The 26600-nt window shown below is 36.3% G+C and overlaps 1 protein-coding gene and 1 long non-coding RNA gene across 6 annotated transcripts in view; one reads left to right on the top strand and one right to left on the bottom strand.

The window, feature by feature from the left end:
* Positions 1-26600, top strand: part of PDE4D (phosphodiesterase 4D) — a 432217-nt gene that overhangs the window by 262778 nt on the left and 142839 nt on the right. Inside the window, exon 1 of one of the 5 annotated variants that reach the window (XM_042804784.1) lies at positions 11482-11845. The exons of the other annotated variants lie outside the window; for them this stretch is intronic. Within the exon in view, the coding sequence (XP_042660718.1) occupies positions 11781-11845 (65 nt within the window). The 5' untranslated portion in view covers positions 11482-11780. Of the gene's footprint in view, positions 1-11481; positions 11846-26600 lie in introns of those variants that run through there. 5 annotated transcript variants of the gene reach the window in all.
* Positions 4233-6592, bottom strand: LOC116965517. Its single transcript, XR_004409419.1, has 4 exons — positions 6446-6592; positions 4742-4936; positions 4523-4660; positions 4233-4280 (listed from the first exon to the last, which is right to left on the bottom strand). It is a non-coding gene; the product is annotated as an uncharacterized LOC116965517 (long non-coding RNA).

Genomic DNA, 26600 nt, shown 5'->3' with positions numbered 1-26600 from the left:
TTCTGAATTATTAAAATTGTGTATGGATATCAAAGAAAAAACTTTACTATTGAAATATTTCTAGATCTGAATCTTTCTGAAATTTTCTATAAATGAGTCGATTATATTCATGTATACTTTCACATATTCTTAAGCAAGTTTCTTTTTTGTAGTATTTTCATAGGTAATTTAAGGTGACAATTAAAAGAGAATAATAATTCAGAATGGTCTTTGCATCTCAGTATGTTTTATTTTTTAACCTTCCTGTGTCGTGTAACAGAAACCAAACAAACCACCTTTCAAAGTTGCATATAAAATGATGACAGTAGAATGAAAAGCCTGACTCTAGTTTTTCTAGGTTTCATGCAAACACACTGAAATACAGCCCAGATCGTCTCTAAAGCAACCAATATTTAGCACATTCTGTTACATATGCTGCTTAAATTAAGCAGTTGCAAATAATAAGTGCTGAAGTTTTTACTGTAAATTTCTGTAAAATCATTAAATATACTTTTCCGTTACAGCATACTAGAAATCTCTATTGGCATAAGGACATTATTTATACAAAGCAAACCATCAAACACCATTTAATACATGTACTCTAATTTTACATGTATCTGTGACCAGTTTCAACACAGACTTAATTTAAAATTAATTTAGCCCTTGCATAAGTTTTTTCCAATTTCTCGAATATTTTCAGGTTTCAGGCATGTGTGAAACAGGTTCAAGGTGTGGCATAGACATACTCTTTAAAAGAGCTCATGGTTTTCGTGAGATAAATATGACACGATAGTAAAAAAATAACTTGAACAACTGTGTTTGGAAAAGAGGTGGTGATCATAAAATGTAGACAAAGTGACTGGATCTACTGAAGTAGCAAAATTTCCATGGCCACAGCAAGTTTAGGATTTTACTCAAGCTTATACAAAATATATCCAAGTTGCTGTTCTCTAGCCGTTGTCAGACATGGCCATTGTCTGGCCATTCTAGGAACAGAATGTTTTGAGGAATAATTTAAAAGAGAAGATTGAGGGGATATGAAATACGATAGGGTCTTTTTTCCTGTACATAGGCTCTACATGAAAAGCATAAAATACTTGAGAAAGAAGCAAAAAATTGGTGACTGTCAGTCCTTATCATCAGACTAAAGTCAGCTCTGTGACAAACTAATAGATACAGTGGAGATGAGAATGTCTTAGAGGAAAGAAAATGGAATTTATATAGAAAATGCAAATTTCATACAAGGGGCCATACACAGACATACACAAATGGAATTTGTATATATGTATATTTGTATATATATTTGTATATACTCTATTGAAGTAATGAGCCAGAAAGACATGGCAGTATTTTGTCTAGAAAGTGGTGATACTAGCCAGGTCCAGTGGGGAATAGATAATAAAGATCTGATCATGTTTTGGGACTCTGAATAGAATAATTCTTAGAAACATTATCCAAATGGAAGCAATAATAATCAGCTATACCAAGCCTGGTTTGGCCAAATGAAGGATCAAGGCTGAAATTATTTTAGGATAGCATGAATGAGTGAGAGTACTATCCATGTGACAGAAAAAACTATGTGATAGTGATTATTTAAAGCTCAGTTTTAACATTTTGCTTGTATGAGAATATCAGAAAATGGTATGAGAACCATGGTTAGGTAAAATGAGTTAAGAATTTAATACAGAAGGCTACATAATGGCTCCTCAGCATAAAACTGATGTTTAAAACTGTTTAAAAATAGATTTAAGACAGTGGATAAGAAAGATGTCAAAAACAGAGGGCTACAGAATTTGCTTTGGAGAAGATGTGGGGTAAAACTGAGGGAAGAAAATAGGATTTCAGTTAGGCAGCAGAGTTGAAATATAAGAAGGGAGGATGCTGAGTGTGAAAGAATTTTTAGAGTCAGGGAGTAGTTTCTGGCTTCAAAATCTGTCAGAGCTCAAGGAGAATGAAAGCAAGATTTGGCCAGGAGTAGGTCATTTGAAGCATTGTTTGATATAAGAGCAAATTAAATACTGAAAGTCTGTGAGGTTTAAAGTAACCCAATTATGACTAGAGGACAAAACTCATAACTGACATAACATTTTTTTAACTTTTGTACTTTACAACTGAGACATAATTTATTTTATAGTGGGTAACAACCATGCCCATGGGGCTCTTCTTATGAAGAATGTGTAAGCCTAACATTTCTAAAAAGCTATGACAAATGTTATTTTACTTGAAAAAGCATATTCCTCTAAAGGAAACTTTATTTAGAGGAAAAGTTACTTGAAGTGAGTTGCTTCATTTATAAGAGTGGAGAGAAAAGATTAATATTTCTTCAAAGATGTGACAAATTAAAATTTAGGTCTTATTGTGTTTGAGAAAGTAAAATTTTAAAAAGATATCAAGTTGAGAGTTCCTGGTTATCTGTATCCTTTTAGAGGTACTCTTCGGTAAGAATAGAAGTCCAGGCCTCTTAATCTATTTGAACTGCTCCTTATTATCATTGAGAATTATCTGAAGCAGTACATCAGTAATGGACTTGCAGACATGTCAGTCACAGAAAGGAAATGAACAGGTAGTACTTCCCATTGCAGTTGTACATTGACAATTGTTTTACTAGGAAATGTGGTGTTGTAAGGTTGATGAACACCCTTTGCTTAAAAAAAAAAAAAAAAAACAACCAAAAAAACAGTAAGTGAAGAAAGAGAGAGACTTGGTGCCTTTCTTCTTTTTTTAATTAAATATTCATTCTTCTCCGTTTAACACAGAGGCAAACATCTAGAAGGAAGTTAGATAGATTGGATTCAATGCTTAAAAATAGAGATAGCGTTGCTAATCAACTACTGAAGGAGATCATCAGGAGAAGAGAATAGCTTGATTTGCTATATTAGAAGGCTATCATTAGAGTATCTGAAAGGAGAACACTAGCTCAGTATCAAGTAAAACTTTGCTAGTTTCAGAACTGCCATCCTACATATGAATATGCCTCTGTGGGAACCTATATAATATGCTGAGCTATGACATATTTTCAGGAATTGGATGACACAGAAAGTATCTGTTTTACTCATAGAAAGGCAAAGAGGAAAGATGCACATTGTCCATGTCCAGTGTGGCACTGCACTGTCAATACTGAAATGCTTGCGTCCAATTTACGCAGTTTAGACATCCACAACAACATGAAGTTTCTGGCTATTGTCATCTCTCGTGGTATTTAACAGTCAGTATAGCTGTCAGTTTCTTTGAGATTTATTCTGCAACATGTTTTTCTTATGCCTGGTACATTGTCTAATAAGGGAAATGCAAACAGATAAAAATGAAATAAAGAGTTCAGCTAGAACTAATAAATTATCCCTAAACTGGGGAGAAATTTAGAATCAGTGAACATGAGAACACACTGTATCTGCCCTTTCAGATGTCTGGGTATTCAGGAGAAGTCAGTCTTACATAAGTTTTAAGTAGTATACATAGCTGATATACTATATATATATTTATATACTCTTTTTGATCACTTTACTTTTTCCCCCCTCTGGGGAGGAAAGGGTGAGAGGTCAGAGGTGGAGCTTTTTTGAACAATGTTAGCTACTCATTAGTTATAGACTGGGATGTGGTGTTGGGACATTGTTCATCTCTTATGAAATCTAATTATGGTAAGATGTGAGGCCAAATATGAAAATATTTTGAAATCCACATTTATATAAAAAAGAAATTTTAATTCTATCTGCATTCAGTTCAACTGATACAAGCAAGACAGGGAAGAGGAAAAAAAATACCATGTTATAGATTTTAGGCTGGTACCATAAGGTTTATCGAGTACACCTTTAATCACCCAAAATCTAGGTTTCTAGTGTAAAATAGACAGACAGCCAAGTCCACAGGAGGATAGATAGACAGCTATGAGGAGCAGTTTTCTCTGTCTCAAAATAGATGTCTGAATCGTGGAAATAGACTACCCTAGCAAGTACCTATCAGAGTTGTCTGCAATGGGAGCCTAGCTGACCAGTTTAAACCAGCAACCAAACCTTCCAACAGCTCAGGGCTAGTGAGAAAACTCCTTACTTAGTGTGCCTTGTTTAGCTCTCAGTGAATAATTCATGTCAAGTAATGTACTCTCAATTTAACCTTCATTTGTGCTCTCCAGTATGTTGCCACATTTTTAAACACATAGCTTTCTTCTTTTAATTACAGTTTTGAGTTTGACAATTTTGTGTTAAAAATTAAGAAAATTTCATACTTCTGAGTGTCCATATAAATTGCTTGTTTTTTTCTTTCTTCTCCCTGTACCAGCTAGATTAAATCTTTGGAGTTTTCCATACCTTGAAAACAAGTAGGACATAAGCAAGGTTAGAGAATTTTTTACAAATTCAAATGGATTTTTTGAAATACAAATGCCCTAGCAGTGCAGTTCCTCTTCAAGAAAGGTTTGGTAGCATAATGAATACTTTAGATTTAATTTTACTTCCTTATATTTTTCTGAAGGACTTAAAAGTATGGATGATGGTATTCTACCAAACAAGAGTCATATCCCTGTCGATTCATTCAGGTCGTGGTCCAATACCTGTGGATGCCACGTTTCCAGTGAAGAACATGGGGAAATCCACTCTCCTGTTTTGTAGAGAGAGCTGTGCTATTATACTGATGCTCAGATTTCTTTTCAGGAAGACTTTCTGATAGTAAAAGTTGATTGCTTCACTGCCTGCAGAAAGATAAAAAAAGCATTACTGAAACATATTAATTTTAGGATGTTTAAATATATAAGATTAGCTAACATACTTACAATTTAAATGGATGTGTAAATTTTCAGGTTGAATATATAAGTTTTGTCTTCTTCAAATGGTGGTAGATTTTCTGTTCTTGAAATATATACGTACTCTTCTTGAAATGGTGGTATTCTTAAATTGTCATCCAGACATCTCTCCTTAATCTCCCACTTCAGCGTTTGAGTGGTATTTGGTAGAACTATCCCATTTTTCTGAACAAGATGATGATGAAAGGGGTTATATCATACAAAATATCATTGTTCTCAATGTAGTAAGCCTGACAATTAGCAGTAACTTTGTCCAGGACCAGACCTATTTATTAAATTTCTGTGAAAGGAATACATTTCTCTTTTGCCTTTACTAGTAGCCACTGCTTCATTAACAAAAGAAAAAAAAATTTAGATTTTACCTTTTTTTTAGCCAAAAAGACAGACATATTGAACTTGGAAAACATAGCTACTGCTTAACTCTATACTGACTTAAGTATGATTTACCACTGTTTATTTTTTAAATAACTATTTAGCTAAGAAATTTTAGACCAAGTTTGTGGGGAGCAAATAGTCAAATACCGGAAGGGCTGATGGAAACATCAATAGATCTTCCCTTCAACAGTATAATTAGTGCTGTAATTATTGCATTATGTCCATCTAAAGCTGACAAAAAGACTAGGTTTTTATAATACAGACCATATTTTTATAGTTTTAATACATATATATTTATATAAATATATATATATATATATATAAAAACACGCAGATGGTTGAGTATCTGGAAGGACTTTTTATGTCTGATTCAAAAAAAAAAGAAAGAGAAAAACAGCCCAACACACTGAGCAGCCTTAGCTCAGCTCAAGTCCAAAGTCTTCCAGTGGGCTAGTATTTAACTTCAGGATATTCACTGTTATCCAATATTAGTCCAACATTAACAGGTATCCTTTATTCCAACCTTAATGCTGGACGTAACAATAGACCACAGCCATAGCTGGTAGCCTGAGCTCACACTGTTTTCCTTGAACCTAATGTTTTTCAGAAAAATATATTCTCCTACTCCTAAAAATTTTCTCTTTTAAATCTCTAGCAGTGAAGATTTACACAGGTACTAGATCTATTGTGATAAGATTTATTTCTGCAACCAAGTCTATATAGACCAGCAGTGGTCAGTTAATACTGAATTTGGTAATCTCTAATTGCCTAACTGACCAAATCAAATGAAAATTGGGCCCAAATAAAGACAGAGGGACACGTTTTAAGCTCAGTATATATCAAGAACCTGGCTTTGCTCTGTGAGAGTGAGGGATAGTAAGGCCTCTCCCAAAGACACGCCTCATTCACTGCTCATGGTACAGCTCAGGCGGCAGCACCTGGCAGTTTCAAAGGGTGCTGAGATGGAGTATCCTCTGGCAAGGCATCATGGCAGAATAGGGTATCCTCACATCAGACCCTCTTTGCCGTGCTACCTATAAGGAGTTCTGCACTCTTGAGTCTGGGTAAAGCCTTAGTAGAGCATGTAGTAACTTTATTTACACTGTAATCACTGAGCAAATAAACCATACTTATTTGTAAGTCAAGTAGCTTATGCCAGGCAGCTAAATGTAAATGAATATAGAAAGGAAACACTAATGACACATATTGTATTTCTTCAGTGCCCCTTGGTTTGCCTTTTTCTATTCTTCAGAATTCTAAACTATAATTATTATTACATTTTTCAGCTATTTTACTTACGTAGTTATGTATACCTTTTCCTCCTTGATAAAGTTGCTCCAGTCAAAAGAGAATACGCTGTTACCTAGAGATGAATGCTAGAGTTTAATTCCCTGGCATTCCGTCAACACCCTACAAAGTAATATTTTTTAAAACATTTGCTATGGTGACCAGTGGCAAAATCTTCTGGTGGGTCAAAAATTTCCTTCTCTGATTCTCTGGCTTAGTGATTGTTATTGAAAGATGTCTATTCTGAACCTACATCTACATTACTAGTTCTCAAACCAACCCATGCAGGTAATATAAGAACATTTTGTTAATCATTCTGTCCTTCAGTCTTGTTCATCAGTACAGGATGTAAGAGGATAAACTAGTGCTGTGGATGAGCTAGGATGAACTGTGCAACTAACAGTTTAGCAAAACTAATTGGTATGGTGCTTAGCTTGTGAGACAATATTTCCTGTTGTGAAGTATGGACTTCTAGAAATTAAAAGGCCTGGGTTTGGATCTCAGTGCATATTCTTTGTATATTGAAAACTATTTCATATAGACATGTAAACTGGCAAGCATATATGAAGAAAATAAAGATACAAAGTGTGTAGAAGACCACATGCAATAGTAGCTTAAGCAGTGCTGGGGACAGTCCTGAGTGAATGAGCCCAGCTCCAGGATTTCAGAGATACTTTAATAATCCTATCTGAAATAAATTTATGATGAAACTAAGATTGCACATAAGAAGCAGCAGCTTGTTGTATACCTTTCATTTGTTAATGTGCATTCCAAACAACATACTTTAAGAGTCCAGTCACTCTTTACGTGTTAAGGCTTCATATTAGGCTTCCAGGATTCTGTTTCTCTTGATACATTGCCAGTGTCCATACATGTCCTAAAGCAATGCATATTTGCCAGAAATTCCTGAATTTTTCACCCCAGTAAACAAAACAAATGGTATCAGCTGTTGCAGGTTTAACTTACAATGTTAAACTCAAGTCTTACCAGACTACAGGGGCTTTTCACATTGTCTTTAAAAGGAAGATTGTGAATCTCTTTCTTCAGCTTGTATACAAGAGCAGTAATAACCTGGCACTACTGTGTGTTTTGAGCCCTTTCATGTCCAACTGCTTTTCAAGCAGGATAATGTGTGTTATCTGTTTTACAAACAAGAAAGCCAAAACTCAGAATGCTTAAGCAAATTTTCCATACTCTCAAGACAAGATTTTCCCAAGCATGGAACAGTAGAGTCAGTCCTGCACTTTGTTCCCTAAGCCATGCTTTTTCCAATTAATTTTAATTTTCAATTTTGTCCAATGTAACACTGGTTTAATTTCATTAGTTACTAATTTGAAGATGATCAACTAAGATGCAGGCATCCTTAAAGTGGGTTGAATCCTGCACACATTTTACTATTGGTGTTTTAAATACTTCTATCTCTTTTCTCTCTGAGGCAGCTTAACTATACAGCCAAAACCCTGAGTGATGGATGCATACAGATAAAAAAAAATTGTTGCTTTTCATGCTGCTTTTATTATTAGTGTATTTACCAGCAATGATTGGCTCCATCTTTTAGTATTTTTGTTAACTTTAAATCTTTTTTTCTTTATTTTCGAAATGAAGTCAACACTTGCCTTAACTGTGATGGCATACTAATAGATGCTCAGTTTGAGAGCCTTTATTCCTGCCACCCGTGAAAAAGCGTTACAAAAAGGAAAATAAATACGATTTTTTTGAAGTTACAGAATTACATGTACAAATCAGATGCTACAAATGCCTGTTGCACATCTCAAATAAATGCTTATATGTATATATTGTTTATTATACATGCATCTGTAAAGCCATGCACATCTTTTTATAAACATGCAGTGTACAATAATGACTATGCTTGTATTTTTCTTTTTTATAATATTTTAAATATTTATCTGTACGTGAAGTGCAACTTGGCATTTTGGATTTAATAACATAAAATACAGTAGTTCTTACTTATAAAATACTGTTCTGGGAAAAAAGAATGCTTCCAATTAACATAAAGACATTTCCACCTTCTGATATGTAAGTCTTAGCTCTTATAATGAATTTGGATCTGATATTGTGATTTCTTATGTCTTTGAGAAGTTTCATTTACTTCTCTTGCTGATGGCTTCTTACTGGCTATTTTAACAACTAATTAATTGATACCACAATTTTCCATTGCTATCAGAGTGGAATGGCCATGTCTCTCTTTATTCTCTTAATTTCTCTTATTTTCTCTCTCTCTTAATTCCTGAATTATGAGAAACTGTGAGTTTTTATTATTTGACCTCATACCAAGACCTGGGGCCTAACGTAAATGCTGTGTCATCTTCTGTGAGCACAGTGGACTGGTATGCTTTTATCTTTATTTAAATCTCAGATAAAACTGCTGTTGATATTAATAGTAGCACAACAGGTTTATGTATTAATTAGAAGCTATTGCTAACTGCCAAAGCTGATCTAATAGGTTCTGTAGAAACTTCTCCAGAGAAGATTTGTCTTTCTTACACTATGGAGTCCCTGGCTTCCCTGCATAAATCTTTTCCCACTGATGGAGCTGAGAAGTCACAGGCAATTGGATTTTGCTTTGTACATGGCTTGCGGTACACTAATCTAGATGAAAAATTAAGGGGTTTTTTGATTGGCTATTGTTACTCTTTTTTATGCCTCATTTTCTAAACCCTTTTTTTTTTTTTTTTTTTTCTTTTTAGCTTCACCAAAGTCAATTTCTGAATTTCACATAAAACTCACATACCCTGGAGGACTGTGAGCTCTTCCTCCTACTGGTAGTTTCCTTTTTGCAGGAAGCATACACTTCCAAGGTTGCTACCTGAGGACAGGATCTGATTTGACTGCTTGGAATATGGATGCAACACCATTGGCTTCTTGTTGCTAATTAATATATATTCCATAATAGCACCTGGTCTGAAGTTGACAGGCACTTGGGGTTTATTTCTAAGGACCTGATAGAGGAGACCAAAAAAAGAAATCATGTTATCAATAGGTGTTAGTATTTACTTCTACTGGAGATCTGCATCTCCATCAGACTTTTTTCCTGCATCTACATTGAAAAAAATTACCTTAATTATGTAAGTACCTGTAATTACAGTGTATTAATATTGTCTAGTAATATTTAGCATATTACTATTCTATAAATAGCATATAAATATACTGTAGTATATTTATACCATAGTACATATTTATATTTACTATCTATATATAGTACAGTATATTTATATATATTTATATAGTTATATTTCTATTAACTACAAGTAGGAGACAGCACATTGACTGATATGCTTTTGAGAATAAACCATCCTGACATATCTACTGTGTGACACAGCAGAATTAGTCCTTGAATATTCCATTCCAGTATGGTATTGTGAAACCAGTTAGTCAAAAGCTTTGGTTTTTTTCATTTTGTTTTCCTTCATTGATATGGGAATAATGATGATATTTATCAATAATAAATAATCAGGCAAGCTTAAAAAAAAATGTTTAAAATGGCCAGCTATTCTGTAATAGCCTATCACCTTTATTTCACATGATTTTTCGTTTTCTTCATGACCTGTTCATCTGTTTAAAGAACAAAAAAGTTTCACAACATGATGCCTGATTTATGTCTACTTCTATAGACTTGTGACCTGCACAGTGACAGAGCCAACTGTTACTAAAGGTCCCATGACTGTATGACCCTTTGAGCTAAATTTACCACAGATGCTTTTTCCACTCTTTGAGGTTAACTTTTATGATTCCACAGGACTCTTACAAAATGTCTTGGGTTAACTACTAGGTGATATTGAAAGATTGAAACCAGAAAACATAAAACAGAATGCTTCGCAAGAAATCTTATTAACATTCCTTCTGCTGTTGTGGAGCACTTTATATGCAGATCACTGGCACAAGCCTCCAGGGCAGTTAGGATCTTTCCTGTTGATACACAATGTAGTTAGTAATGCATTTTATTGTACTGGTATAAAATAAAGTGCAAAGGTTCTAGAGAGTTTTACACACTTTACGCACATTCCTATATGATGAATTCTTTTATATTTTGACACACAGCCTGCTTATCACGTTTTCCTTCTATTTGCCAAGTCTATATATATTTTATACAGTTTTTAGTGCTTGCTTTCATTATTCACCTAGCTGCACTACCACCAACAGTAATATACTGCAGCACTTGTAAAGACTATACAGAGGAATGGCTATTATGCATGTAACCACTTGTTGAGCAATAACTTTGCTCTTTCAATTTAAAAACAATTCTAACACAGTTCAGAGCAAATTCAAAATTTATAATCTAAATAGTATATTCACTGTCCAGTTCTCTGCATTTTTTTTCATCTTCTAATGCTGAAATTGCCAAATGTGCTTACACTGGTATTTCCTAAAAGGAATTAACTCTCAAAGCTTTTACGGTAAGTTTTTGTCTAGAAGTTATAAACACAAGTTTGTTTGTAATACATAAATTATTAATGTATTCATTGCAACAGGGAAAGCTCTCCTTCTGCAGTCCAGCAGAGAGGACGTCACATTAGAGTTCTTTAACTGAGGTATTTTGTCCTTCAGTGATTAATAACAATAGCTGTCTGTATGTAAGTTTGACTTTAACAGTCAACAAGGAATTTTATTTTTACTTAACTTCATCACAGTGTTTTGAATGTCTTTCAGACAGGGAATACTTTCTATTTTGTGAAGTTAGACAATAGTACTAATTCACAGTATCTAGGCAAGGGTTAGAAGGAAAAAAAAAGGGAAGAATTACATTTCTAGGTAAGGCTTTTAGTTAAGTTGGAATGAAAAATATATTCCTTTCTTTACTCCACAGAGACTAATTTATCTAGCACATCTCTAAGTGGAAAATTCCCTGCAAATTCACTGATGTTACTGTAACTTACATTCATCTTTTCCTTTCATTTGTTATCCATCGGTATTGTTCCTTTTTTTTCTTTTTTTTTTTTTTTTCAAATGTGATTGACCTTTAAACCTGTTGTTATCAAACTGCAAGAAAGATACAGAGACTCTTTTCAGCTGCCTTCGTTCCCATGTGACCTGCAGGGAGAATAGATTCAAAATAGACTAGTTCCTCCCAGGGCGATACAAGACAGAAGAGAAAAGCACTGTCATTTCCGAACAGCACAGTGCTAGAGTAAATTCAGCGTGAAAAAGGAAGCAGTTGCAGCGTGTTAGAATTCTTCCTCCACAGCCTGGATTATTACAGGAGATGGATTTCAAGGGTTTTAAACAGCAGAGGACTTAAAAAAATACTTCGAAATGGAGTACTTTGAGAATGAGCTTTGTAAGGACAACTGATACTTGACTGCTAGAAATACTGAAGGAATTTTTCAAAATGAGCATTGTTATGAAGCCAAGATCCCGATCTACCAGCTCCTTAAGGACTGCCGACACAATGTGGTAACGTGTTTGGTTTGTTTCTTTCAAGATCCCCTTCCTATTATGACACACAGACATGTCCCGAGAAAGTCACAGGGTTGAATTTTCACTTGATAGTTTTTGCATGGCTATCGAAGCTGTTCAGCTGCTGAGTTTCACAGTTAATAGTAAGAAACAAAATTACTTAGCTTTTTCATGTGCAATAGTGTGTAGCATTTTTTTAATGAGAGCCCATTACATACATTTTTTTTAACCCACTACGTACTTTCTTCCCATTCAGTAGTCAGGTTAAGTCCCTACACCTACAGCTACCTTTTAAAACTCCCCAGTAGATTTCTTTCAGGAACAAAGTTGTAATCTAAAGCTTGCAGTTCTGGAGGCTGGAGGGTAAAATGAAGCTATAGTTTGCATGAGCTATTTTGGGATACTTACATGTAGTTTTGCTGCATAAATAGACTGACTGGTAGAGGAGATAAGTGTCCCGGGAGGAGACGGGCTTTATAGTAGTATGCGTGATACTGTGCTGTGTTATGCTTCATGTGTTTCCTCTCCTCTCAGAAGCTCAGAGAAAGAGAAGCAGCCTGTAATAGTGATCTGTGTGTATGATTTTCTTGCAGATTTTTTCAGTTAGCTATCGGCAAAGTTCTGTCTTCTGAGTAAAGTTTTTTCTTGTGAGAACTTTATGCTTTATATATTTTAATAGGCACCGACAGGACAGGTTTCTATTAGGTATATGAAATAAATTCCCTCTTCTCTTTTAATGTCTCCCACATTTTCTTTTTCCTTTCTCAGTGATTTTAATAAAACCACTGTTATTTTTAATACACACATAATAGACTAGTTGTTCAGGGCTATATTTAACTTGTATAAAATGGTGTATTTTAAAGTACAGCCTTTGTTTAGAAATAAATGACTTGATGCGTTACTGTGGGATAATCTTGGTAACTAAGTACATTTCTTTGTGAGGAAATATATCAAGTTAATTGAACAGTAGCCTATTAAAAACTTTATGTTTCAAATAGTCTTGGTTCTGAGTTAAAGCCATGTCCGTACTAGCATCAAAGCAGTTAGTGATTTTTTCCAGTTATCCTTTACTACAACCATTTTGTAGTAAAAGAAAATTAAATAACTACACTACTCAAGCTAAAGAGTAGTCCCAGTTTTTCTCAGAAACTGCTAAGGAAGAGTTTTGCTGAAAAAAACTGTAGTAAATAGTGGCTCTATATCTTTATTAAAATGTAATAAAGTAATAGCATATCAGTGAACTATGTAGTGCTAAAAAGTTACACTCTGCAGGGTGTCTCTAAGGTAGTGAGCGAAAACATACATACCTTAATTATTCTATACAACTGTGCAAATAAATCAATATATCTCTGCCTTTCGATAATCTATTTTTTTGACTGTTTTCATTGATTCTCGCAAGAAAAAAATAAATAATTCCAAAGGAAAAAATCCCAATAGCTGATAACATGCAGGCTGATTTGACCACCAAGTATTTTGTCTAAAACACCTGCCTGCCTCCCTTTTGTTGCCAATGCCTTTAGTTAGAAGATTGATCTGGTAGGTGAGAGTACCTGTTCTGCTAATTGTGAATTTGGAGTCCACTGCGACCCTGCTGTTCGGAAGGACAACCTGAGCTTGGAGGTGGCTCTTGGGGAGATCCTGGGAGGCTGACTAGACAAGGTACACCGTGTTCTCTGGCAGTGGGGAGCGAAGCCAGGCAAGCCCTGCTGCAGCCAGAGACCAGAGGGAAACTGGAGTGCAGCAGGAGGAGAGAAGGGGAGGGAACCGCTGGCCACCCCACTCTGAGCTCAGCCCCCAGCCACCTCCAGGGAGGTGGCAGCTCGGGCCAGCCCACCCTACCCACACCGCCCGACTGAGCAACCTCCATGGAGGGCCTGAGCAGGACCAGTTTCCAAACCGCCTGCATGACTTCTGCTGGTGTTCTTTATTGCCAGACTCAGGAGCCTGTGGGTTTGTCCCTGTGGGTCAGCTCTGCCCCCTGCAGTTCTGTGGGGCAGAACAGCAACACTACAGTCTCAGCACTGTGTTAAACAGCACTGAAATGCTTAGGGACAAGTAACTTGGTGAACTCGGGAGCACTGATGGATTTCAGGCCAGGAGACACAGAGAGCTACTGCATGTAATTCTCCTTTCTTTATCTGTTAACATAGGAATCCTGCTGTGTGTTGGAGGAGCAGGGGTGAATGGGAGGAAGGAAAAGCCACAGCGGTGTTGTGTGTCCCAGGAGCACAGGGACTTATTGACTGGTGGGGTTGTACTGAAATATGTATATGCCTCTAGCAAAGTAGCAAAGGTTTGAGAGAAATGGTCCCCAGCTGTCCTTGCACTGCAGTTTCCCATGCAAACAAAGTTGCCATGAAGAACAGAAACAAGGCTGCCAACACACGGAGAGCAGTGAGAGGACAGAAGGGCCTTGGAGACAAGGCAGAGGAAGGAAACTCTGCTCTCGCTTCTCTGAAATCACACTCACCTTCTGTCCAAAAGATACAGTAACTTCAGGGTATGTGGTAAAAGCATAATAACTCTTTTCAGTGTCAATATTTTGAAGCATCGGAATGGTGCTGGTAGTCTGCAGAGGTGCACCAGCTGGGTTTGAGGAGGTGCAGGTGAGCCCAGACTGTGCTGATGCTTCTTCCCCTTGCAAAGTCACTTCAGTTGGGGCTGGCTGCTGCTTAGCATGACAGTAGGGTCTGTGGGCAAACGTTCTCTTTCTGATGCATCATGGAAAATGTCTCCTGAGATTATAGTGACTGAAGTAAAAGCAGATGTTTGGTATTATGGAAAATAAGACGGTGACTTATTTAAGGATTATTACCTGTTACGTTAATGCTGCTCAATTCTGCCACTCATTCCTACTCATTCCTAACTTCAGGATGTGATTGTGAAGTGTGGTTGTGAATCAGAACATTTCTGGGGAATAGTCTAAAAGTGGTAGATGGTGGTACAGACTTTTCAGTGAAGACAATTGATTTGCCTTGTTATTCCTGAGAAGAAATAACAAGGTAGTAAGGAAACTGAATGTGAGGTAACACATTGGCTGAGACAGAGGTACATACATTTAAATGAGAAAATGACTCCACTTTATTGACTATTTGCCACTGAACAGTAGAGCAGCAGTGTTCCACAGAAAATGTATCTCTGTTGCTTTCTACTGTAGTGAAGGAAAAGTTGGAACTTATAAAAAGGTACTATTTTGGAGGAACTGAATTAAAATTTTGGAAGTTTAAGTGTGGAACTGATGGCAAGTCAAGCAAGCAGCTGATAGGTGACTGGCTGAAAAAGGTGCATCTGATCAGATATTAGAATTTATTTTTTCATGATACAGATAACTAGCCCAAAGAACTAAGAAGCCTCAGGAGTATTGTCAGCTTTTTACAACAGTCCTTTCTGCAAGGTGTGTCTAGAGTTGATAGTTAACTGTTTACTTTGTGGGCCAGCCTTCCTGTGTCTTTATTTTTTGTAACATACACCAATTCAGGCTTTCCTGTTTTCTGGAACTTAGGGTTGGGTGATCTGCAAAGGGCATTTCCCATCCTCCCCAGTGCCCTTGAGAGCAGAGACCTTCAATGATCCTTTCTATGATATTCTGTAGAACAATGAATCTGTTCTTATTTAACTTCAGAAGTGAGCAATACTGCTTGTCTGCAGTATCATGAAGTTTGGTAGATTGGAAATTGATGAAGGATGTTGTCAAGTATGACTTTCTCAGTCTATAACATATTTATACAAAAGTGGAACAATAGTGATTTATTGGATGAACTTTTCATGACTGTGGCCTTAATATGTAGCTCACAATAAGGATGCTAAATAAAGGTTTTATTGAATGGAGACAAGAAAATGCTTGTAGCCTAGCATCACTGGATTTTGTTGTTTCTGGGGCAGAAGAGGTAGTACAGAAGAAAGATATGAGATCCACCTGTGCTGACCTGTGGTAGTTGTACTGGCTTCCTGACTTAAAGGTACCACAAATCAGACCTCTGCCATGAGTGTGACCCAATCTTTTGGTACCCACATCTGGCAGGAGGAAGTTCTGGCTGTTCTATCACACTGCCTAGAAACTGGCCATCCCAAAACAGTTCAGTTCCTTGACTAATTGCTTGGTGCTAGCAAGCCTATTGTAAGTATAAATACAGTAAATGCTATTGAATAAGTTGTATATGTCTTGGTTATTGGCATCAGACCTACATTTGAAGTAACTGTTGACTTTCAGACAGAGAATCCCAGTGCTGAGGAAATCAAGAGCAAAACCAGGGTATTCCTTGAAGGAGTCTGTCTACAGGGCAGAGAACAGATTGTAAATGTAAGGTTTTTTATTCCTGTACTGGATGAATCTTTTTTCCTCTCCATTATTATGATTGTAGGAGACAAGTACCTGTTGTCATTGGTGCCAGTGTTACCTGTCCCCTGTTGCCATAGGCTTTAAAACTGTCTTCAAAAAAAGAGGGCTAGGACCTCAAATAATTTTCAGTTACATCTTTAGTAGTTGAAGATGTTGAATACAGTCCACTGGGAAAGTCCAGTGCAAGCTGCAGTGTCCAAACTCATGGGTACACTGAAGTACCAAATATGCAGAATTGGGGGCATTTCTGAATGATGAACAAAGCCTGCAAGCTAGAGATTACTTTTCCTGCAAGAAGTTTGACTTCAATGGAATTTGTAGATGACTTCATTTAGCAAAATATGCTTTCATAAGCAGTATGGGCCTTAAATCATGATGACCATAGGTATCTGAGGTGGTATATGTGTTTTTACTTATTCTGCCAGTATCAATGCTAATGAGGAAGCATGCATAGTCTTCATTACACTATTTTCCAGAGTGTGATACACTAAACAGTGTTATTTTTACAAAATTAAATGGGAACAAGTGCTATTTTCTCTAGTGAATCAAGGGTGGAGGGATCACTTGAGGTGATTGGGTATTCTGTTTTCTAGCAATATAAGACATGTCCTACTGGGCCTGACCAGTTAGGGGTCTACCTAACCTAGTATTATATCTTCACCTGCAGCATGAAAGCCTGTCCAATTTCTGCAGTCCATTCCCATCATATTGCCCACCATATACTAGTGTTGTATTAGGGATGTTATAGGTTTCACCCTTGCCTGTTCCCTTTAGAATCCAGCTAAGGGCTTCTTGTCCATGGATTTTTTTTTATCTCTTTTTTTAATTTGCTGATACTGTCTTCCCAAAAGGCCTTATGACAACCTTTCTATGTAGGAAAGTACTTCCTTTACTGTGTTTTAAAGTGGTGATCTGCTAGTTTTAACAAGTGTCCCTTAGTTCTGTCATTGTGGCATTTGGTGAAAGATTCTGCATTCACTTTATCCACCAACTTAATGATTTGTAAAGCTCAGTCATAAGATCCTCAGCTTTTTTATGTAGAAACTGAAGAGTTGTAACCTTCTTAGATTGTCCTAAAAAGGCTGCTGCCCCATCCCATGATCATTTTAGCTTCCATTCATTGTATTTCCTCAAAAACCACTGTGTCTTTGAAATACAGAGATCAGGCGGCACGCATTACTCAAGATGTGAAGGCACCAAAGTTTTTATACAATAGTAAAATTAGTTTTGACTGCCATTTCAAGTTGAGTCAGTGATTTTAGAGAATTTCTACTGTTTTTTCTTGCCTGTACACTCTTTTGGCATGGTCTCATCTCTGAATTTATTTTAGAGCAGAAGTTTTAGACTTGCCAACATAAAATCAAATTACTTTAACATGAATGTGATAAGAACTACTGTCTTGAAATAATAAATGTTTTTTTAAACAAACAAAAATATTGCAAACCATGCCAAACAGAACAAATGGCAAAGTTTGACTCCATGAAAGAAAGGGCACTTCCTCAGAGACATTCTCTTTCAAGCTGCCTCCAGAAAAACATACATAGTTTGTATTTCTTAGTACAAGAAATAGTATTCTATTCTTTCCCCATTGCATGCAAGCACACAGTGTAGTTCTCTGCCACTCACTTTAGTGTGCAAACAGTCCACTCACAATTTTCCTGAAGATATAATCTTCTCTTTACAGCACAGTTTGTTCTCATACCTTCTCTCTGTGCACATCTGTAGGGTACAAGGTTGTGGACAAAGCTCCATTCAAATACAACTAGATCATGAGGGCACTGGAGACAAGGCACTTCAGTGTCTATCCCTCGCACAACGTAAGGGAGAGGGCAGCAAGCTTCATGGGGTGCTCACTTGACAGCTCAGCCTGAGTGACAAAAAGCCCATTTAGAGCTGCTTCAGCTGAGGATAGGAGGTAGCCCAGATCTAGATCAATGTTGAGATGCCTTGATAGAAGTCATCTCCTTTTTATTCCCTTCCATTACAACATGGCTGAACTAGTTGGTTGCATTTTGTTTCAAGATGAGGGATACCTGTCTTCCAACACAATTTCCTGAGAATTACAGTGTAAGACATAACAGACAGGATCCAACTCACCTAAAGATAGATACCTGTCATACCTGAACTAGTAACCTCATGCTCTTAGTGGAGAGAAATACTTGCTTTCAGGGTACTGCTTACATCACGTATTTTAGATGTCTGCCTCAGGAGATAGGCTCTTGATGTCACTGATTTTACCAACAAGTGCTCCACTGAATATAAAGAATACATGTAAATGGAATCTAACTGGTGTATGGGCACTGGCAGTGTGCACATTTAACCAGGTGAATTCTTTCTAATGCAACTAACTTAGCTTATGCTGAATACATTCTTTAATATTTAGCATTATTTTATAATATAAGGAGAGTATTCATATAAAACAAGGGAAGTCCAGTACAGAACATAACGTTTTGGAACACAGCAGCAAGAATAACCTACTTAGGCTGAACGCAATAATGAAAGAACCATGTGCTCAAAGTGTGGTCAATTCACATCCATGAAGTCACTAAGTAGTGATGTCATCATTCTAATGGCAGCACAAATTGCTTAACCTGATTACTGCAATTCCCATCAGAATTCAGCTATGGTGTGTTTTAATTCAGACTCATACACACTAGAACATGTTTCTTAAGTCACATTACAAAACACATAAGTAGATTTCTGCATTCCTTTATTTGTTGACATTGGTAATACTGTGGAGATGTATGCATGTTTGACTTATACAGATGCATGACTTTGCTATAGTATGATGTGATATGATCTTTTAAATATTGTTTTATTTCATCAGAAACTGTGAAACATTTTCAAACCTGTTAGGTATAAAAAGGCAACAGTGCACAGCTTTACAAGCTAAATGGGAGAAATTGGTTTTGCTTATCTGACCTCAGTTTTGAGGACTCAAGAAGCACAGAGAGGAACCCATGACTTAAATTTGTTTCTTCTCCATTTCGTCTGCTGTTTTTTTAACAGCACCTGATTGTGCTGTTTAATACATTCAAAACCTCATGCACTCTGTGAAAAATACTTTTCTGTATAGATATTTAAGAAAGACTTTTCCTTTTTATGAACATGCTAAGCATTAAAAAAATGAAGAAGGTTGCTTCAGAAGTATGAATAACTGTCTGTTGGGGTTTTTTGTCATTTTTGTCAAATTCAGCAAGATCAGTTGAAAAATTAATTTCAGTAGTTTCATTATTTTTTTTTTCAATTTAATAATTTAAAATTATTATTCAAATCAACTCTTTGAATAAAAAAGTCATGTTGGATGAGAAAAAGGGAGTTTATTTTGACGAAAAAAACCTTCTAATAATTCTGAAATTTATCATTAAATTTCCTTTGATAATTTTTATTTTTTCTGAAAAACTTCTGTTTTGATGAAATTATATTGTTTAGCTATTGGCATTTTTAAACAATTCCCATATGCAACTATAAAAGACCCGACAAACAAAGAACTCTATAACATGTACCCATAACATGTTTCAAGGAAAGAAGGGTACAAATGCTGCATACATACAGTGCAAGACAGCAGATGGCAAAGGCTTGCACGCTGGTGGCAGCTGTGCTGCCCTGGGAGCTGGTGGGGTGATGCTGCACCGAGGCCAGTTAGCCTTCCGCCGCAGTGACATGGCTATGCTGCTTTCTGAACCCCAGTGACTAATTCCTCATGGTGTCATGCTGCATCTCATAGCTGCTGCCAGCATCCACTCACACAAACATCAGCACAGATTCCAGCAAGCACTTTTAGGAAATTCTTTCCAAGAGGTATATATAGAGAAAAAGCAACCCATCACTACAAAAGCTTCTCGGTTGCTGCTGCACTGAAGCATCCTCTACACGAGATCAGTTACATAAGATCATCCTTCTTAGAGATTTATATTCATAATCATCTTTATTGTCACAGAAATTTCCATATTTAGTGATTTGAAGCTTGTGAACAGTGCTGTCATTTGACATTTGATCTTTCCTTGACTTAGCCAACATTTATTTTCCTCTTGTCATACCCCTATACATTGGCTTTATTATCTGGGGTCCAAGTCTGTAGCTAGTTTACTTTTACTTCCTCTCTTTTTAATTTTGCACTTTTTCTGTTCTCCTCATTTGCATTTAAATCTTGCTTTTCAACTGAGTTTGAAATAGCCTTCCTCATTTGAATGTCAATAAAGTTTGCCTTTGCTAGACAAAACAGTTATTTTCATAATGTTAATCTCAACTTCATTAAAAAAAAAAAAAATCACTAGGTTTCAGTTTTTGCCTTCAAAACTTCCAGATATAAAATAGGTATTTATATGCCTAAAACTGAGTAATTGCATAATCGCTGTTACTGTAGCTTTCATCTTTCCTTGTCCAACCTCTCCTACACTGTTTGACACCCTTACTGCTGTATCACAAATCCATTTATCTTCTAAACAGCTTAATCCTTCTAGTTTATTTGCATTTTAGATGTGTGATGCCTGCAAACTTGGACAAGTGTGCTTTTGTGCACATGTATGTATATACATAAAACATTGTACCTGTTATATACTATAACTTGCAGTTTCCTCTTTCGTATCTCTGTATTTTCCAGGTGTGTCCAGTGTGCTAGAAATTTGATTTAGTCCTCAGAAGTTATGTTTCTTCATATTTAATGTGAGAAGCCACAGTGTGATAAAGCCTGTACTCTTTATGGTGTAGGTGACCAAATGAAGTGCATTACACTTCCAGAAGTGACACCCTTTATCTTAACAGTTTGTAGTCTTACTGCTATCATCTCATGCCATCCTCAAGTGTGTCTGAATTAAATTTTATGTATAAATACTATTTTCTTTTTCCCATACTAAACTTTGTTCCAGTTAAGTTTTTTTTTCATTCACAAAAATGTACCTGTTTCTATTATGTTCCACTTGGCATAGTTGTAGTAATTTTTAGATAAACCCAACTCTTACAGTCATATGCAATTCCCAGTCTCACATTTAAAAATAAAATATTTAATGATGGCAGAAAAGGTTATAAATTTGAAATAAAAGTTTCAAAAATTAAAAGGTGAGAAAAAGATCTGTTATTTGTTTTTAAAATCTCACCATTTTAAAGACAATCCCATCACCCATGCTTGTGTAGTGGGTAGAGGAAATGGCGTAGGTCTAGAGGGCCGTTCAGAAAATCAGGAGTGACATCCTAACACAGGCAGGTGCTCCCAGATTTCCTCTGAGCTCTCTCCCCAGAGACTGCTGGGGAGCCTGGCCTCTTCCCTATGTTCAGGCATCTGTGTAAATCTGTGATATAAATCTTCCCTGCGTGATCTGTAAACAAACGTTTTTTTCAAGTTTTGCCAAGGGATGTTAGCAACTTTTTAGAAAACAAAAAACATCTTTTTGTTTTGTGTATTTACTTCTTATTCTTTATTCTTGTGTATATTTATTTTTCATGCTTTGCATAACAATGGTATGATAACGCCTTTATCTGCTGGAGTTGCAGTGTATGTAGGAAAAAAGGAAATATGGAGGAAGGACAGCTCATAGAATGAAATCCCATTTCAAAAATGCTAGATAGAACTCATCCAATTTCTGTGTACAGTTTTTTAACCATTTTTAGTCTGAAACTGCGTAAAAAAATTGTCAGCATGTGTAGCCCCATATTGTAGACAGAAATATGATGAAGTAAATATGAACATTTAAAAGTTAACAGGCTTGCACTTGCATTACAAGCATAAGACCACTATTTAACCTAGTTCTGACAGACTCAATAATGGTAAAACGGAACATGTTCACTTGTGACAAATGAAAATTTACAACAGATGAAAATGTTAAGTTGAAAAAGAACAACAGTAACATCAGTACATCTGCTGGTAGATGTTCTGGTTATACTCATCAGCAGACGCTTTTCAGTATTAGAGGCCATATTAGTCCCTTGTTGCTGTTCTTGCATACTCTGTTGGCTACTGAAAAGAAACACACACAGAGTTACCCTAAGAAGGTCAGTAATGGAAAGGGAAAATAAACACCATGCATTCTTTCTGACTGGAAGTGGAACTCAGGCCCTGATGGGATCCCTTGCTGATGCTGGAGAACCAAGTCTCCCTTTCCACCCACTTCCATTGTAGCACAAGTTTTCTTCTAAGCATGTTCAGAGATGTGAAAACACTTAAGAATGTACAAAGGACTGCTCCACTTGAGCATGCTTCTGTAAAGTACAGCTTGAAAGCAGTTTGTAGCTAAACTGAAAGGGACATTTAGGGAGATGTTGGTAATTCTTCCAAATAGTTTCAGTTTTTCTTCATGTCTCCTTCAATTTTACATTATTTTAGTCTTAAAGCAGTACTCAATTCTGAAGTTGAAATATCCTATAATCCTATAATCATTTAATTTTCTACTATTCTTATTATCTCTTGTTCGTCATTCAACCACCTGGATGTTAAACAATTCACGTAGCACAGGCTGCTTTCAAATAGTCTGCTCAGGCCGTTCCTGGATTATTGTTTACTTGGGAACAAATCTTCTGTTCATTTAAAGGGAAAAAGCTCTATACCATAAATTAGGCAAATGCTTATTTACAGCAGCAAACTGGGTTTGGATAGCTTTTCCTTCCTGGCTCATATTCTGGCTCTTGTTCCTTTCTTTTCTAAATTTCTTTGGATTTATTTATTCTTTAGTACCCAGTGTTTCATAATTTATTTTTTCAGAGATCCTGAAAAAGTCAAACGAGACCTGATTGTGTTCTTTCTACAAAACAGGGCTGAAAAGAGGAATTGGGTGTGTGTCAGGAACTATTGTGATTTGTTTGTCTCCGGACTGGAAAACAATGATGTTTCTCTGACTTCTGTCTTTATTCTACAGTATCTCCAGTATAAATCTCTGTATGAATCAGATAATGAGATAGTAGATGTGTGTCTTTCCTGTGACAAGGAAAAAAGCATTCTGCTTAAGTTACTGTGGCAGCTCTTTGATTTATGTCTTGCACAGTGAGCATTTTGGCTATTTTGTCCACAAAGTATTCAGTACTGTAGATCCACTTCTACATCACTTTTTCTTGTGCTTTAGCAAACAGACTATTAAAATTTATTGGAATTTAATATTTCCCTGCTCAGCAGCTCATGATACACTAAAACCTGCACTGGAAGTATCTCAGAAAAAAAAAGTTTTAGTACTACTGCTCATTATTCAGTGTCCGTTTCAATAGCTACTCTACCAGCTCTGGAAGACACTGTTCAAAGAGCTGACTAGATAGTTACCTTCTCCCCCTCTTTATTATGTTTAAGTCCTTAAGTACTTTTGTCTGCCTTAAGTTGCTAGCTGTTCAAAGTGTACTGATAAGCTACACAAGAGAAAGGAAACAGTGATTTAGAACCCAAGGACAGTAAAGCCTTTTACCAGGCTGTTACCACTCTTACCTGTTATCACAGGAAACCCCTGTGATGTTAATCTTTCATTTTTACCCACAAGTAGAGGAAATATGACAAGAATCAAGGAGTAATAAACAGAGAGGGAAAAAAATTAAAACATTTAAGTGAAAATATACACACCATAAGGGATCTTTTAAAAGTTTGAGTATTTTTGGAAGGTCTAGTAAGAGAACACATGGATCAAAGCCAATGGGACTCCTAGTTCAAACCTTGCTGGTGATCAGTAGTAGGCACTACAATTGCATAATAAAGTACTTTTAAAAAGTTCGACCTATTCTGTGTCAGTTCTCAAGCAAACTCTTCAGATACCCTTCATTAAATGAGTCTGAAAATTATGCTGGCTGGCTCAGAGTTACTGAAGCTGTGCTCTTTCCAGGCTAGTCTGCAGAGGTTTATTTTTGATTTATCCTCTTGGAGACAGTGGCCAAGCCAATGTCTGGTTTGATCTTTGTTTTAATGTCACTCTTGTCCCATGATAGTCATCTCAGTGCCATCTGCTCTGAATTCCATACTATTAAACAAAGACCCATGCTTGCATAGGTTTCAGTATGACCGAAATGACTGTTTGGTTTCAATGCCATGTAGGGTCCAGGACATTTCAGAAAACATATAAAGTGACTCAGTCGATATTGTCACAGGCATTGCTTTTAGACTTGCTAACACTGATTGGTAACTTAAGTGCTGACATATGTTTTCCATTCTTTAGGGGCCAGAGATCTGAGCTGGAAAAATGTTAGGAACCATTCTTTGAATCCCTAGTGGTGGTGGCAGCCTTTGTAAAGTCAGCATTTGTGGCAACTCAAATGCCACAATTGCCTATTAAAAGGATTTTATCTTTTACGCCTGCATTCCTCTTGGTACCAGCCAGTTTATAACTGATGTGCTTGCTGTTATGCACATGAACAGATAGCCCTTCCAAACGAATCTGACTTTCAGCTCTAGAGATCTATGTTTCCATGAAGTCCTTATTCATATTTATCATCAATGCCATCATTTGTCTTTGATTCATAGATAGTGATTACATTTGCATCTTTGGCAAGCAGGGCATTCACAGCTGTGAAGCCATATTTTTTCTTCTTGGAATTTCCATTCTTGGAAAAGGCTGGAAATGAATAACTAGGAAATGACATTTTGTGAAGTCATCACAGCTTTTCATCTTGTCCAAACACCTTTTCCACCTTCAAAGTGCATTCCCCCTGTGTCAGGACAATGACCTTATGACTTTGTTACTCATACTGGGCATTTGCAACTTTCTCACAATTATTTATTTCAACAGTAAAATGTAACTTTATATTTATGCTATCAGTATCATTACATGGTTTCAGATGGGTGGGAAGCATGCATTTTTCACTTTCTAGTAGCTTTTCAGAACATTTTGCTTAATCACCTAAAATTGATTGATTTCCTAACCCATAGTTATTTTCTTATTGGTTATTTGTACTAGAAATAGAAGTCCTCCATAATTCCTTGTAATTGAAAGCAAAACACTGTAACTCTTCTATCATTAAGATGGACCAGCTGCTCTCTCTACCTTCTCCAATTTCATTGTTTCAGACAGTGATCATGGGAATATTTGGGCTTTCATTTCAAAATAAGATTTTATTTTAAATATTCACTAACAATTATAAATCCAAAATGACAAAACAAAGAAAAATGTTACTTTCCAGTTGCTTTCAAAACTCCTTGGAAGAGACTGCTGAAATACAGTAATAATAAAACTGTAATATTAACTAAAAATCCGCTGCAGCTAGCAGCTCTTGGAATGTACTTTTGCTCATGAGCACATCTCTTTTCTTTAATCTTTCATGAAAAGTATTAGTAGAATTTTGTTTGCTAGAGATATTTATGTGCTAAAAAGGATGAGTTTTCAGGATAAGGATTCTCTGTTGTATTTCTTCCCCCTTATCCACACACGTCCAGTCCATGCCACCCTTGCCTGCTACTATTCTTCTCTAAGTGTGAGAATATTCTCTATCATGTTACGGATTTTATCATAATAATCCTGGTGAACAAAAATTGTGAGAGCAGCCTTCTGAACCTCTTTGACATTGCTCTACTCTCTGTGCAGCTCAGGAACAGCATCTGGTTTCAGAGTTACCTCCTAGTTCTTTTGATGTTAAATTAGCCTCAGACATTGTATTCATTGAAGTAAAAGAAAAGGCCCCATTTCCTGAAATTTAGCCTTGCAGAGTCAGCTCTTGTGCAATATTCTTTATTGAAGCTGCTTGGAAAATAAATTAAATCCAGCTTTCCATAAAGGATGGAACATAGAGACAGTCACAGACATTACTGTGTAACATAATAGTTCATGAAGACTAAAAATGTACAGATATTCCCATTATTGGTTATTTAACTTTCTCAGGTGTCAGGGAATTTTATGAACTTTAAGATTGGAAGTATAAGCAGAGGATTTGTTTAGGATTTTGTTTTGTTTAAATGAAAAGCTTCATGTCTCAAGCATCCTTGTAGAAATCTCTGAAATTCTACAAACCCATGAATATTCTGAAAATTAATGTTTAATGTTTCTAAATTGCACTCATACATTGACAGAAGTTTTATTAGTGAAAACAGTATTAGTATTTCACTCACCTACTTCATTCATGCATTAGAGTGGTCAGATATAAACAAGTTTCTGTCTTTATTGCTTTATTTTTTTTTTATACTTCTAACATTCAAAGAACAATTTCAAAGAAGAAAATAGTACACATGCCTGCTTAATTGGCTATCCTTTTTAAGAGTATGTCTTTCTCAGGGATGGGCAGGTTCTCATCTGTTGGCAAAGAGCCACGGCTGGAGGAGGTAAAAAAAGAATAGTACAAGAAAATACATACTGTCAGGCTTCTAAAGCACAACTACCAGATTGCCAGGAGGAGACACTCGCCCACATGGTGTCCTGGCAGGGCTGTACAGTGGGGTATGACAAGCATGTATATGGCCACTGTCAGGTTTTTCTCCTTTACACCTCGGTAATGTTTCATCTGCTGCAATAATTAGTCCTG

Source organism: Tyto alba, unplaced genomic scaffold (genome assembly GCF_018691265.1).
Source record: "Tyto alba isolate M040663 unplaced genomic scaffold, T.alba_DEE_v4.0 Super-Scaffold_42, whole genome shotgun sequence".
In the NCBI taxonomy this organism is placed as follows: Eukaryota; Metazoa; Chordata; class Aves; order Strigiformes; family Tytonidae; genus Tyto; species Tyto alba.
Note: the sequence above shows the minus strand (reverse complement) of the source record. Positions and strands in the feature narration are given on the sequence as shown.